General features: G+C 36.2%; 1 protein-coding gene across 1 annotated transcript; it reads left to right on the top strand.

Moving 5' to 3' along the window:
* The first annotated feature begins 14,322 nt into the window (after positions 1–14,322).
* LOC126722827 (uncharacterized) lies at positions 14,323–15,714 on the top strand. The gene is made up of 3 exons (XM_050425967.1): positions 14,323–14,977; positions 15,055–15,231; positions 15,308–15,714. The coding sequence occupies exons 1-3, from the start codon at positions 14,323–14,325 to the stop codon at positions 15,712–15,714; spliced, it is 1,239 nt and encodes a 412-aa protein (XP_050281924.1).
* Positions 15,715–16,021: the final 307 nt, after the last annotated feature.

The following is a 16,021-nucleotide window of genomic DNA, read 5'->3' as shown; positions in this document are numbered from 1 at the left end:
TTTATTATTAAATCTTTCCAAAGTTTCTTCAAAGCTTATACTTGATTTTAGTTTTTTACCAGTTTCGTCTTTTATCAATTTTTTCTTAAACTTATCCTAATATTCTTTTTGTAATTCAGGATTTTGAATTTGATTTATCAGTTGAATTATTAATTTTTCATCTTCTTCACTCTTAGTGAGAGTATTAACAGAATTAATAACATTGCAACAAGAAACTCTACAACCATTTTTAATATTAGGAGAATCAGAAGAATCATCAGCAGATTGATAGCAAGAATCAGATAAAGAAGAAAAATCATCTTCCAAAGAATCAGACGAGTTGTTTGATTCAAGGATTCTGAATAATTTTCTTGCTCTTTATCATCAATATTTAACGTGTTGAACTTGTTTTTCAACTTACCAGGTTTTTGCTTACAATCTTTACTAAAGTGTCCAGGTTTACCATAGTTAAAGCATTTACCTTTACTTGATCTTTGTTTATCATATCTTTTAGAAACATTTTTCTTCTTAGCATAGAAATCATTAGGTTTAACAAAGTTGTTTCTGTATTTTTTATATTTTTTATGGCTTTTACTATGTTTTTTACTTTTTCGCCTGGAAGGAGCAAAGGAGGAAAACCATATTGTTCACAGAAATTACCCATTTCATATTTAGCTTTTCTTTTATTTTTTAATTGGTGTTTTAGCGATTTTTCATCATTACATATATCACACACACACACACACACACATATATATATATATATATATATGTATGTAAAGGGTTAGAACAAAATCTAGCAATATAAAGATTAGTAAATTGCAAAATATTATTGTATTGAGCATTAAAACATAAATTTCAAAAAAATAAATTTCAATTTAATCATATATTTGAATTTGATAGAAAATTTATATATACTCTATACTCTTATGAAAATGTTACTAAATTTTACCGAATCAAATAAGGAAATCAATTGCCAACCACAGGAGCTGGGGTTCAATCCTCGCCTACACCAAAAAATGATTGGTGTCTTAATCTGATGATAAAGAGTTATAATCAGGAGTAGACATCATAGGTTGAAACTTGATTGGCCAAAAACGTATTGACCCCTTGTTATGAATTAATTGATTAATTAGCCAAGTTTATTAATTAATCAAATTAACATGCAAAGTGCGCGGTAGCACAAACAAATCACAAATAAACTAAACTATGCAGCAGAAATTAAATTGACATAGTGATTTGTTTATGAATGGGGAAAACCTACACAGCAAAAACCCCATCGGGTGATTTTAAGGTCACCACTCCCGAGAATCTACTATTATCAAAACAAGTGGTTATAAGTAAAGGAATCCCAGTACCTTATACCAGCCTACAGTTGAACCCTTATCCCAATACCCAATTGGACTTGTTCTGTAGTGACAATCTCTCCTTTTCAATGCATGGCTTCTAGTACGTGACTAAACAATTGTGTGGATCCCAGTACGCGACTTGATCACCAACTAGAGAAGGATGTTGGTTGCAAAGTTCTTCTGTTCATCACATGATGAAGATCATGAAGTTACTTGGTCACAAAACCCTATGGTGTACAAACACAGTAGTTTCTTCAAGAATTAGGGCAAACTAAGTTTCTGGTCACACTCTTCTTCACACTATGGAATTGTGCTTTTGTGCAACTTGTCTAACCTTTTGCGGCCCTTGAAATAATCCTTATATATGTTTAATAATCCTTATATATGTTTAGGGCTGTGAGAAGAGAAAGCCCAAACATACATTCACAATTTGGATGAAAATCAGAATTGAAAATCATTTGCCTAGAATATATAGGGTCCATATAATTTAAAACCATTTGCCCAAAATTCATCCTTCATACTAAAAATGCATCCACATATAATTTTTATTTATTTATTTTTTTATAAAACTTTTTGGGTAAATTTGTCTTGAAAACATGGATTAGTAGAAAAGTGTCTTATTTTATAAGCATTTTAAGTGGAGTTAGAGATATATTTTTATCGAGTTGTCCTCAACTTTTTTCCCAGTTAAACGTAAGGTTTAGAGATATTTCTGAATGACATAAAAGTCCAATTCAAAGAGTGAAATCTTATATATATATATATATATATGTGTGTGTGTGTGTGTGTGTGTGTGTGTGTGTATGTATGTATGTATGTATGTATAAATATGTAAAGGGTTTGAATAAAATCTAGCAATATAAAGATTAATAAATTGCAAAATATTATTGTATTGAGCAATAAAACATAAATTTCAAAAAAATTATTTTCTATTTAATCATATATTTGAATTTGATAGAAAATTTCAATATACTCTATACTCTTATGAAAATGTAACTAAATTTTACTGAATCAAATAAGGAAATCAATTGCCAACCATAGGAGCCCACGACAGCTTAAAACTTTAATTATTTATGTAAAACAAAATCATAGTAATTTTTTCTAAAATTTATGGGAAAAACAACTTATTAGAATTCTGGTATTCTTGTTTGAGTTTAATTACTTTGACAACAATTAAAAGCAAAAAAATTGCGTGCTTAAGTTAGTGGAAATAATTATATATTTGTCAATTATTTTAAGAAATTCCTTCATATTCTTAACTATATTGTGCGTTCCAGCTAGGTTAACCGGTAAAGTTTCTGATGGTTGAATAAGAGATCTGGTGTTCAATCCTCGTTTACACAAAAAACTAATCGGTGTCTTGGTCTGATGATAAAGAACTATCATCAGGAGCGGACGCCAAAGGTTATACCTATTATATAACTTCTTAAAAACTATTATATAATATAGTTGTGTTGTATTCTAATTTTTATTTAGAATACTATTTTAAATTATTGTTTATTTTTATTCGTTCTCATTACAATTTCCTAGCTCCACCAGTGTTACCCCTAGAAAAAATAGTGGACCTCCACATTGAGATCAATTTAAAAAATTCACGCCTTTTCATGTTTTGAAAACTAGTATTTAAAAAGAAAAAAAATGTATGAAGAAGATAACTCCTTTTTTCTTTCATTCAATAAAGAATTTAATTAAGGAATGAAAAAAGAGTCAAATATTTCTGAACCATATAAAAGTTCAATTCAAAGAAGGGAATCTTATATATATATATATATATATATATATGTAAAGGGTTAGAGCAAAATCTAGCAATATAAAGGTTAATAAATTGCAAAATATTATTGTATTGAGCAATAAAACATAAATTTCAAAAGAATTAATTTTAATTTAATCATATATTTGAATTTGATAGAAAATATCAATGTACTCTATACTCTTATGAAAATGTAACTAAATTTTACCAAATCAAATAAGGAAATCAATTGCCAACCATAGGAACCCACAACAGCTTAAAACTGTAATTATTTCTGTAAAACAAAATTATAGTTAGTTTTTCTAAAATTTATGGGAAAAACAACTTATTAGAATTCCGGTATTCTTGTTTGAGTTTAATTACTTTGACAACAATTAAAAGCAAAACAATTGTGTGCTTAAGTTAGTGGAAATAATTATATATTTGTCAATTATTTTATGAAATGCCTGCATATTTTTAACTATATTAATCCTAACAATTTACCTTCCCAATTTTCAACTCATTTAATATAATCTAAATTAATTCCCAAAATACTATAACACATAATGCGTATTATATTTGAGAAACAGAAAACAAATTCTTATTAAAATTACAAAATAAACATATAGTGTACCCTTGCATCACAGAAAATAATGAGTAATTTTATTAATTGATTTAACTAGAACCTACCTGAACTAGATTTTTTAGTACTCAATGCAAGTGAAATTAATTTTTTAATTAATGAATAAACACATGCATACACAAGGGAAAAAATAATGTAGTTATAATACAAAGGTATTACAAATTCAAAAATTAAATAATGCTATGTAATCACGCACATGCAGCTCCAAGATAGAAGAAACAAAAATAAAAATTGAAACACATTACTGATGCATACATTCAACTCCATCAAATCTAGAGAGTAGGTTATTATGGCCACCACTGACCAAGAATAACATGCCCAGAGGGAGAGATTGAGTGCAAATACTGGGTACCTAATGAACTGTTCTGGAACTAGGAGAATAATCATTGAGTGCAAATACTGCGCCTTTCATCTGAAAATGCCATTATTTCACGAGCATACTTCTTTCGAACAAGATTCACTGATCTTGCTAATTTTGCAAACCAATAGAATGTAGAAAGAGAAAACCACAAATTAGCATAACTCTGATCTCTCTGTTGTTTCCTTGTGTTCGTCCTTCTAAATTTCTATGGTTTAGACTGTTAAATCCCGAATCCCAATACAGTAAGTGACTCACAGCCTGCATATGTGGTGATACATTGTCACCATATAATCTCGTAAGTGTAAATTATTAATCAAGTCTTATCCTTGGTCCCGGATCTTAGTCCAATTCCAAATGCATAAACATCTTCTTCTTCTTCTGTTATAATTTTTGAATTCAAATTAGACCCTTAGAGCACCTGAAACTACAATTTTCTGCAGCTAAAAGCCTAATCATTTGTCATCTGCTTCTTGAACTGCTGAAAGTCAAATCTTTGCTGCTCATGAATTTTAGAACTGAATTAATATCCCTACACTGAAGCTTCACCACAATCCTTGAAAGACCAATTATAGCAGGCAGCCAAAATTTACGCTGGAACTATGCCACTTTATTCTTTTGATTTTAGACGGAAAAATCGCATTAAAGAAAGTTGAGATGGCACTTCCGTTTGTTCTGTTTGTCGCCTATAAGGATGAGCAAATGTTTATGGATAATTGTAGTTTGAAACTAAACATAATTATGTGCATTACAACCCGGCCAACATTGTTTCAACTTACTCCAATTCAAAGTATAATTTACTCTTTTTTAGAAGTTCAAACTATGAATGCAACCAATACAGGTATGACCGCTATTTTTTTGTTATAAATTTATGTTTCCAAAGCATGATTTCATTCAAATTAGACCCTTAAGAGCACCTGAAACTATTTTAGAGCTTTCAAATATTGAGGAGTCCAACTAAATTACATCATCCCCCCCCCCCCCCCCCCCCCCCCCCCCCCGCGGACCCAAAAGTGTTTGCAAACTGTTCTTGTGAACCAATCAAAATGATATAGTTTGTGCAAGAAATAACGAAAATATATCTTATCAATAGATTAAATGTTGTCTATATTGTTAACACAGAATATTTTATTTTATTTTATGTTGACAAATACATGAATCAAAACTTGTCTTGTTATAGTTTTAAAGTTTACAGATGTACAAAGTAGTAAAGATATGGTTCTAACACAAGATATGTGAGAAATTTGATTATAAATTTAAGTAATGCTATGCAATCACACTGCTTTATTGCATTATACATTATATTTGTAGATGACATTGGGTACTTCAACTATGCCCTTAGAAACAAGGACTAAATTTTATTATCAAAGACAAAAAAAAAAGTTAAAATTGAGACACATTAGGTCAGTCAATATTTTGTTTCCCATCAATTCTTCTCTCATGATGGAATTCGCAAACCACTTAGAGTTGAATCTTCTTGCAATCTTAAAAGTTTAAGCGTATGCCTGACTCTTTTCAAAGCGGGAAGAAAAACTAAAATACTCGGCCATATTGGTTTGTTAAACTAATCCTTAATAAAACTGTATTTGTATTTTTATAATAAGGGTATTTTAGACAATTTAATTTAAAATGTTTTTATTCCATTATCTTTAGGGTTCTAATCTTGTGTTGTCACCGAACAAATATATATATATATATATATATATATATTTATATCTATCTATCTAAAAGTTGAAGTATAACATTTATTGTTGCTACGCTCCTATTAATCCACATCAGCGGCCACATCATCTGCCTATTTCCCATTTCTCTCCACTACTTCCAACTATAACTTCCTTTTACCTTTTCATTTCTCCACTATTTTCAACCTTAATGTCACTCTTCGTCTATCTCTTCCTCTTCCTTTTATTTTGACTCTTCTTATCCCCATTCTATTACTATAAATATGACAATCTATCTCCCATTCTATACATATTTTCTCACATGAGAAGAAGGTTATTAATCTCTCTCTCTCTCTCTCTCTCTCTCTCTCTCTCTCTTTCATGTCTTATTTTTTTGTGAATTTTTTTATTTTTTGTATCTCTACTTTAGATTGATGTATTTATGTATTCTTTAGAATTTTACTTTGGGTTGCAATTTTAACATTTTCATTGATTTATTATTTAGTTATAACGTTAAAATTAAAGTAAATGAATATGTAAAGTTAAAACTGCCTAAGATGAATTTGTAAAGCTAATATATTTATATATTTAATATTAAAAGAATAATGATGTGGCTAATGATGTGACAGATGAGAAGACCCAACAGACAATGATCTAGTTAAAGACAATTAAATCTTAGTAAATAAAAATGTATGTAGTAAAAAAAAAAAAAAAAAAAGATCATGTTCTCTTTATGTTGTTATACATATTATTTTCTTTTATTTCGATAGGTGAAGTGTTTAATTTTAGGCGAAACTACAATATTGGTCCCTAAAGATTACCCTGTGTGCACAATTGGTCCTTCAAGTTTGAACCGAGCACAATTAGTCCCTTAAGTTTTAAAACTGAGTTGTATTGGTTCTTTTACTAACTTCTGTTAACGGTGTTAATTATGTGGCTAACAGAACAATGACTTAGCATTTTTTTTAATGACATGGCATGTTTTTAATTAAAAATTACAAACTAAATTTGCACACACGTGAGAAAAAATATTCTGGTACCAAATTAAAAAAATTATTTTCTACCTACTGGAAACCACAACGAGAGAGAAGAGAACCTACTGGAAACCCACAACGAGAGAGAAGGGGAGAGAGGGAAGAAACCAACCCCTACCCACTGCCTGAAATCCCATGCCCTAGCCGCCGCCGGCAATAGCCCACGCCGTAGCTACCTTTGGCGAAAGCACAAGCCCTAGCAGTCGGCAACGGCAGCCACTGCCCTAACAGCTGCCGGCGACAGCCACTAACCCGCCTCCCTCCTCCTCTCACACAACCACTGACCACCTTCGTCCTCCCATCTCAGGTATTACACTTTTTCCTATGGTATCTCACCTCAATCAAGATCAATGTAAGATTTATTTTTTCCCCTGTGTTTGTATATGTTTTGGCTAAGATTATGTTTATGATTCGAGTAAACAGAATTATTGGTCTGTATATGTTGGCCTGTGTCAATAAATTACAAACTTCTGCTGCGGTCACTTGTGTACCTCAATATTCTTTTTTACCCAAAATATACTTTTCTGAATTTTGGTCTGCTTAATAGGAAGGAAGTGACAAAACCCTCAGAAGTGACCATACTTGGTATCCTAAAGTGAACATTTGTTTTTGATAGGTAAATAGTGGGGGTAGGGGAGGGGAGATGGGGTTTGAATCACAAATATAGGGCACCACAGAGGGTGTCAATACCATTGAGCTATCACTTGAACTCCATATCTTAAAGTGAAAAATGTTCAGTGAGATTTGATTCAAGGGCCATGGAAGAAGTTAATAGGTGTTTCTTGGTCAATTTCGGGACTATATGGGACAGATATCCTCCATGAGTGAGCATGCTTCGGATTTTTGATTTTGATGTACCACTACCATCATAGCAACTAAGAAGAATGCAATAAATTCATACAATTCATCTATGTGTTTCCCAAAATAATTTGTGGGTATACATTGGATTTTGGTTATGATGGAGAATGCATAAATTTAATTGCAAATTATAGGCAACTCGTAGTGAACAATATCTATCGATATGTTGATAACTTTTTGATTTTGAAATTATGTATCACATTCTTTGTTTTCCTCTTAAGTTCTGGAAAATTCTTAGCTTGTGTTTTGGAAAATAATTCCATATTTGAACTTTTTTATTGTTATTAGTTTCTCCCATTTATCAGAAAATTCTTAGCTGGTGTTTTGGATTTTGGTAGCTGGTTGTGTTTATGTAAATTCAGAAGTCATGGCTTTGATCTAAAGAGAAAACATGGCTTCAGAACATGCCATCTATTATAGGAAGACATTGTTTCAGTGGGTGACTTATACTACATTAATTGGGTGCCACACACATAATGGGTTAATAGCAAAGCTCATCAATACACTCTCTGAGCATATGCTACTGCAGATATGCATAGATGTAGTTGTTCAAAGACTTGGAGATGCTACTGCTGCAGGGATGTACAAGCTACTTTCTAGCACTCTTGATGGGAGAACATCAACTGTCTCAATATATGCCTTAACCTTTGTGTATAAAAATCAGCTTTCAAAGCTACAGACTTCCTCCACTTCCTAAAATGTTGTAAAAATTTAATGTACATTAGTTGTGGGATATAGAATGCAAATATAAAATTTATAGTTTTGAAATGTTCTACAAGCAGATTCATAGATGTAATCTTCTTTTCTTTAAATTCTTTTCACTGGAAATAATGATGGTCCATTAATTCATCATCGATCTAGTACATAATTGTCATTTGTTTTGATAGATAGATATATAATTGTGATTTGTCAGTATTAATAAATTTTTAATGTTCATGTGGAAAATTGTAAAGCCTCCAAAGCAAGGTGACAAAATTTTATGAAGTCCAAACAAGCTCAAATGTCTTTGGCTTCTATAGATTATATAGATAATATTGGTAACATGACCAAAATGACTTTGGCTTCTATAGATTATATAGATAATATTGGTAACATGACCAAAATGACAAAAGCTGCTGCAACTACTAAACCCCCAGCACCATCTTGGCAGCTCGATTTTATTTGCTTCTTAGATATATTATTTGAAACATACATACACAATTGAGGCTAGAAAAGAGCTTTGGGTGCAGCCATGAAATTGCCCCTGCACCCACTCTATGCTTCATAATCTTGCTATTTATCATTGTTAAGATTACTGAAATTTCCAATGGCATGAAAACCTGTAAGCATAAACATTGTATCGAAAATATCAATACGGTGTGAAACTTAGGCCAAGCACGCAATCTATATCAAATCAGTTTCATGTAACATTCTAAACTTCAACTCAGCCTCAAAAGAGTCAAAACTAAGTTGCTATAAATGTAGAAAGTGCTGTATTTTCCAGAGCATGTGAAGGAAAGAACATAGAGAAATTGCATGAATCTTTCAAGAAAAAGGTATGACAATGTACAAAAGAGTTAAAGACTCACATTCATCCCACAAAACCAGAACATGTAAGAGTAATGCAATTACTCAAAAGTCTTTTGCCTACAATTCATAGACATGTACAGTAACACAATTACTCAAAACACCATAGGTCTCTCAAATCTCAATGTGATTGATTAATCAATTTATTTATGGTTTCCACCAATACTTAAGAAAAAACTTAACAAATCATTTATCCCAAAGAATTTCCAGTTTTGAGCATAATCTTTCTCCAAATTTCTGATTCTATAAGCAATACTAAAAACTCCATAATTTGACAAGGTTTCCAATAAATGACCACAAAAAATCTTGTTCACTTCTGCAATTGTGCATTCATATAAATCTTTGTAATTCTTCTAGATGTCTCACTTGCAGCAGCCATTGTCTCCGTTGACACTCCAAAATTGTAACTTCTTGTAACTTCTTTGTGTCTAACCTGAGAAAGTGCACAAGAATATTAATCTAGTAGAAACAACATAGGCAATTTGATTTTAACATATAAATGTAATGATCATAACCTGAGATGTTGGTTGAATTCGATGCACTCTTTCACATTGGGATGCTGGCTGACTTTGTGTTGTGGCTTTTCCTTTCCTAAACTGAAATATGTAATAACTTTGTGTTGTATTAAATTCCATAGAAATATGTGGTTTCTTGTTTTCATATGAGACTAACTAATATGAATATGTATTTGTTTTCATTTGAGGCAATAACTCACAGGTAGTTTTTCATTATGTTGATTTGCATGTGCTTCATGGCTTGTTTGTGATGGATGTGCTGCCTCATTAGTAGGTTCTACATGGCTTAAAGATGCCCCATGATCTTGGTCTTCCAAACTCTGAGTTGTTACATTTGGCTCTCTTACCTGTAAATGTTATATCACAACTAAGTAGTGCATTATCAACAAAGGGAAAAAAAATTCTAACCATTACAAGCCTTACTCTTTGTTGTTTGCTAGCTTGAGTTGCTGATTTATTCGTAGCAGGATTACACCTCCTCTTGTTATGGCCTACTTTCCCACATTGGCTGCATTTAACATGGCCAATTCTCCTCTTCATCTTATATGGATTATTTAGCTCACCAGGTTCCTTCTTTCTCTTCTTTTTAGGCCTACCCCCTTGTCTTATTTTTTTAGGAGGGAGTATGGTTTCTCTGCCACTTTGTGGCCACAACTTGGGACCATTAATAGGGTATACACATGACTCATATGTCTGGGCTAAGGACTCCATACTATAGCAATGATGCACATAATCCTCAATCGTGTGACCCATATATCCCAATGCAGCTATAGAATGTGCACAAGGAATCCCAGTTAGGTTTCATGATCCACATGAGCATGTACGCTGCTTTATGTCAACTACATACTTGTCAGGCAATTTTGATACTTCAAACTTTGACTCATTGCAATCCCCACACCAAACTGGAACCCAATTTGTACTATTAATTTTTTCAGTCTCTAACTTGTTCTGGATTCTAGGACATATAGGACCATGATACCTTGCCATTTTCTCCTTCGTCTTAATATAATAAGCCATCAAATGCAATCTAATCTCCTCCAACATAGTGATTATTGGTTTATCCCTATACTCCAATATTTGAGAATTAAAATTTTCACATCCATTGTTGGTTAGTGCATCACACCTGGGATACCTTCTAAAAGCTGCTCTTGTCCAAAACCTAGGTTCCTTTCCTACCAACCATTCCCATGCCTTTGTGTTTAACTTCTTGATCTTCCCCATTTCAAACTGAAACTCAGACATGTTAGTGGCCCTAGCAGCTGCCCACATGCGATCCTTTAGTAGCTTACCTTTATAATCCTTACTAAAGTTATTATATAGATGTCGAACACAAAATCGATGGTCCACACCTGGCATGAGCTCATCAAACATTTGTGTTAATCCCTACAACAAAGACATAAAATACAAAATTATTTGATGTATTAGAATACAATTAATTTGGTGTGAATTTACAGCAAGGTACATCATCCAAATTTAAAGAATAAAATAAAATGGAAGTTCAATTCACCTTTTGCTGGTCAGACATGAAGGTCCACCCTTCATCCCTTAAACTTCCAATATCATCAAGCAACCTTTTCATGAACCATATCCATGAGTCCTTTGTTTCTGCCTCAACCACGGCAAATGCAATTGGGTAAACACCATTATTGCCATCCTTGCCAACTGCTGTCAAGATCTGTCCTGGATACTCACCCTTCAAATGACATCCATCAACACCAATGAAAGGCCTACAAGCAGCTAAAAAGCCTCTCTTACAAGCATCCAAACATACATATAATCGTTCAAATTTTGGTTGCAAGTGTGGTTGAGGTCTATTGGTAGAGATTAGTATAGTAGACCCGGGGTTGCTTCTCAACAATTCTTCACAGTAATCCCCCAACTGGGCATATTGTTCTGTAAAAGTTCCGTTCACTAATTCTTTAGCCTTACCTTTTGCTCTAGATGCTTGATACCTACTAATATGAACCTTAAACTTATTTACAACTCGATCTTTGATAACAGACATCTTCACATTTGGGTCACTCCTCACATCATCCACCAAATGCTTCCCAAGCCAATTTGAAGATGCAAATCTATTCCTAAATCGCCTCCCACAACTATGTTCTGGGTTCAATTTCTTCACTATCCAAGTATCTTCATCTTTCATCTTTCCACAATACAACTCAAAAGGACAACTATCTGTGCACTTAACTCTTACCCTTACTTTGTCATTTTTTTTAAACTTTACTGGAACCCCTTTGAAAATAGAGTAGAGTTTGATAGCATCCATTACATCCTTTTTGGTGGCAAACTGCATCTCAAGTTCAAAGTGCACCTCAGAGAAGGATTCTGGTGGATGGTATTGAGGATACCTAGGCCTAGTTTCATCATCAGATGAACTAACCAAACTTGCAGATGTATCTGACTCCCACTTATCTTCATTCCTATCAGCTCCAAATGCAACAAGCGCACTTGCACTAGGATTAACCCCACTTGCATCAACCCATGTAGGATCAACACCTCTTGCATTAATCCCACTAGGACGAACACCACTTGCACCAACCTCACTCTGACCAATACCACTAGGATCAACCCCATTGCCACCAACCCTACTAGGACTAACCCCACATGCACTAGCCTTTCCCTTTCTCCCCTCTTTGAGTTTCACCTGCTTATCTTTTCTAAGACACAAGGTCTCATCAGGTAAGCCTTTTACTTTGGAGGCTATTTCACCATTGCTAATATACTGTGCAAACATATCATCGTCATCACTTTCACTGCATCCAAAATGAACCCTATGAGCACTATCCTCTTCACTAACAGTTCCATCTACTTTATCTCCCTCATCAAGATTACCCCCCTCATTATCACCATCTTCCCCATCTCCCTCATTACCAAAGGCATTCTGATAATCATCTAAAAACATAGCGTACACTTCCACTTCATTATAACCCCTAATACACTTCACCATGTTCATTACATCAACATCATTCTCCAAAGGTTTTAAACCACCTGCAAATGGCATAGTAGGCACTCTATACATAAATACATCATTTTCACCATACCCAAAATTTTTGGCCTTATTCCATATCTCAACAAGTGACATTTCATCAGAATTATTATCTTCATATATCTTTATCTCCCCTCCTTCGTATCTGTATGGACTATTCCTAATCTTCCCCCAATAGTAAAGGGTGATTGTGAAGTCAAAGTCATCCATCCCTACAACAAGAGCAAGGAATTTACCATTAAAAATAGACATAGCAAAAGGCTGGATTATTTTTAAAAAGTTACTCTACAATTTGAATACAAATTAAACAATAAAATAAAGAATAATCATTTGAGCAGTAAAGTTATTTTTATGTATGTAGGCCATTCTGTTGGATACTGATGGTACCGAAAACAATACCACCAATGAGTCACACGTTCCTCGTACGATCACTAATGGCACCTGCACAACGAAAAAGAATAACCTAGCGGGGAGTACCGGTGTGGTACCGGCCAAGTACCCTCCGAAGGTCAAATTAGAATTATTCTCACTGCTCTAGAGTGCTAGAGAGGGTAAATTACGCGTACCTTGGTTTGTGAGGGTGCTTGGGTTTTTATAGTAGAGAGGGCTGACCCTCTTTTCCTTGGAGTAGAAGTCTTTTCCTTATCGGAGTCTTCCTGGGCGTATTTTACGGGATCCTTTCCATATAGGAGTCCTTAGGTTCCATGAAACGTGGGGAGCAAGTTATTTATTTGTACATGTAAATGTGTAGAATAGGCGTTTCATAGACTGACGCCGTCAGTCTATGCATCCCGTCAGTCTACACATATCCTGTGACCTTCAGGACGTTCGGCTTTGTGTCCTTTTGCCTTAGGTCACCGTCAGCCTCGAAGGTATGCTGACGGCAATAACGTCTCGTCACCATTGCAAGGCATTCACCGTCTCCTTTGTTAAGTATGTGCCGTCACCTCTTTTTAGGTCTTCACCGTCGCTCTTGTCTGTTATGTACCGTCACGCTGGCCAGCATAATTTTATCCTCATCATTTGCCCCCTACTCCATAACTCCGTCACCCTCTGTACTGACGGGCTATGGAGTTTGTTTTTCAAAAGAGGCAGAAACATCGTTCGCGTGGATCTGAGCATTTAATGCCTTGGACAGGTGGCTCGTTCCCATTGGCCTCACTTCTGACGAGATGTCGCTTCGTCTTCCGCGCCATTTTTTCCATATATAAACAGCGTTTCCAGTCACTTTTTTCACTATTTCATCCTTGCTGAACTTGTGGAGAGACAGACCGTCGATCACCTTCCGTCAGCTTTAACTTCCGTCAGCTTATCCGTTGCTGTAGCCGTCCAGAGGGCTTCCATACCGGTAAGTTTTCATCCTCTCTCCTTCTCTTTATTTTTGCCTCATTAGTGAGGCCGTCAGCCTAGGTACTTAGTTTGAACCCGTCACTTGTAGGTAGTCAGATGTCGAGTGACGCGTCTTGTGACGAGTCGTCAGTCCGCGAAGGAGCGGGCTACGACGAGACCTTTGGTTCCGGAAACGAGTCGGACTTCTCCCTCCCGTCAGAGAGAGAGTCGTCAGCCCAATCTCCTGACGGCAATGAGAGTTTTGCTGAGGGAGAAGATGAGGGAAGAGGGGATGAAAATGACGGGGGTGGAATGGATATTGACGGAGGGAATAGTGACGGGGAGGAGAGATCCAGTGAAGGAACCTCGGAGGGTACCGTAGATAACCGTCCCTTCATTCTTCCTGAGGATTGGGCCGTCAACAGATTTTTGCCTGGGATGAGTGGTAAAGTTTTTAGGGAGTTACGGATCCGTTATCAGATCCCAGACCACATCCCCCTCCGTCTCCCTAGAGAGGGTGAGAGGTGTTACTCCGGGCGGACAGCGGACGTTGGCATGTATGACGCCATGTTTGCTGCCGGCCTGAGGTTACCGTTGACGGCTCTTCACCGTCAACTAGCTGACTTCCTTGGAATATCCGTCACCCAGGTTGCCCCAAACGCCTGGAGGACTTTTATAGGAGCTGAAATCCTGTGGGGCAGCTTTAGTGGAGGGCACCGTCAGCTTACACTCGGAGAATTTTTTTATTGCTATAGGCCTCATCACATTGCCTCGTCTAAGGGGACTTATCATTTTAATGCCCGAGAGAAAGGGCTACGGTTAGTGTCAGATATGCCTGACTCAAATAGGAACTGGAAGAGTAGGTATTTTTTCGTTGAGGGGACGGACTGGGTGTGCCGTCAGGAGGAGTGGGCGACGATGCCCAGTGGTTACTTTGACAATACCTGGGCCTTTGTCAAGGATTCAGGTTAATCCCGTCACCCATGAGGCTCGTGCGTTTTTTGAAGTGACGGTGCTAACACTTGTTATTTTTTCTTTTTCCAGCTTATACCCGTCCGCATATAACTGACGAGCAGGAGGAGTTCATCCATCGGATTCTAGAAATTCCTTTGGAGGACCGTAAGTGCAGGGATTTGATTACCCTTGACACCCTCCATCTATACTGTGGGGGCCCAAATCCGTCAGCGGAAGCTCGTAGGTTGGAGGAGTTTGCGCGACGTCGTAAGTAGACTTTTATTTTTCCGTCAGTTTCATTATTTCCGTCACTTTTCCTAAAGTGTTTTCTTTTGTGTTGTAGAGATGGATTCTGCGAAGCAAAGGATACGGGCTGCCGCAGCTCGTCAGAAGGAGGAGAGGAAGGCCAAGGAAGCAGGGGGGGAAGCCTCGTCAACCCCCACGGCCGTCGCCAAAGTGGCGAAGAGGAAACCTGACGGGAGTGACGGCCGTCCCTCAAAAAAGCCTGCCGTCACTCCGTCAGTCGAACCATTGAAGGAAAAGTCCCCTCCGACGTCTGGCCATGGTGCGGGAAAGGGGGTGATGACTTCTGCTGGTCCCGTCACTGAGGGTCCGTGCCGTCTCCTAACCCACAAAGAATATGCCGTCGGGGAGGTTGAGTCCCTGATAAAACCAACGGACATGGAGCCCTGTGATCAAGTAGGGACGGAGGATTTAGGGGCGTCGCCCTCTTTGATCTCTCCAGGGTAAGTTTCTCACATTTTTGGGTTGAACATACCGTATCTTGTTTTGGCGTACTTTTTATCTGACGGAAATGCTCTTTCAGGCCTTGGTTCGTGTCAAAGCCCTCCGTGACCGTTGCGTGGCGAAGGAGGGGGTCGTCAGTCGAGTTCGCAGCCATAACAAGAACTTGCTGAATCAGCAGGCTCAGTATAAGGAAGCCGTCCGTCTTCTTAACCAGGAGCTGCAGGAAGTCAAGGAGAAACTGACGACGGTCAGTGGCGAGAACGTCAAGCTCCAAGGAGAGGTGACGGCTCTGGAGGAGAAGTTACAGACG

This window comes from Quercus robur, chromosome 4, assembly GCF_932294415.1.
Source record: "Quercus robur chromosome 4, dhQueRobu3.1, whole genome shotgun sequence".
Taxonomy (NCBI): Eukaryota; Viridiplantae; Streptophyta; class Magnoliopsida; order Fagales; family Fagaceae; genus Quercus; species Quercus robur.
Note: the sequence above shows the minus strand (reverse complement) of the source record. Positions and strands in the feature narration are given on the sequence as shown.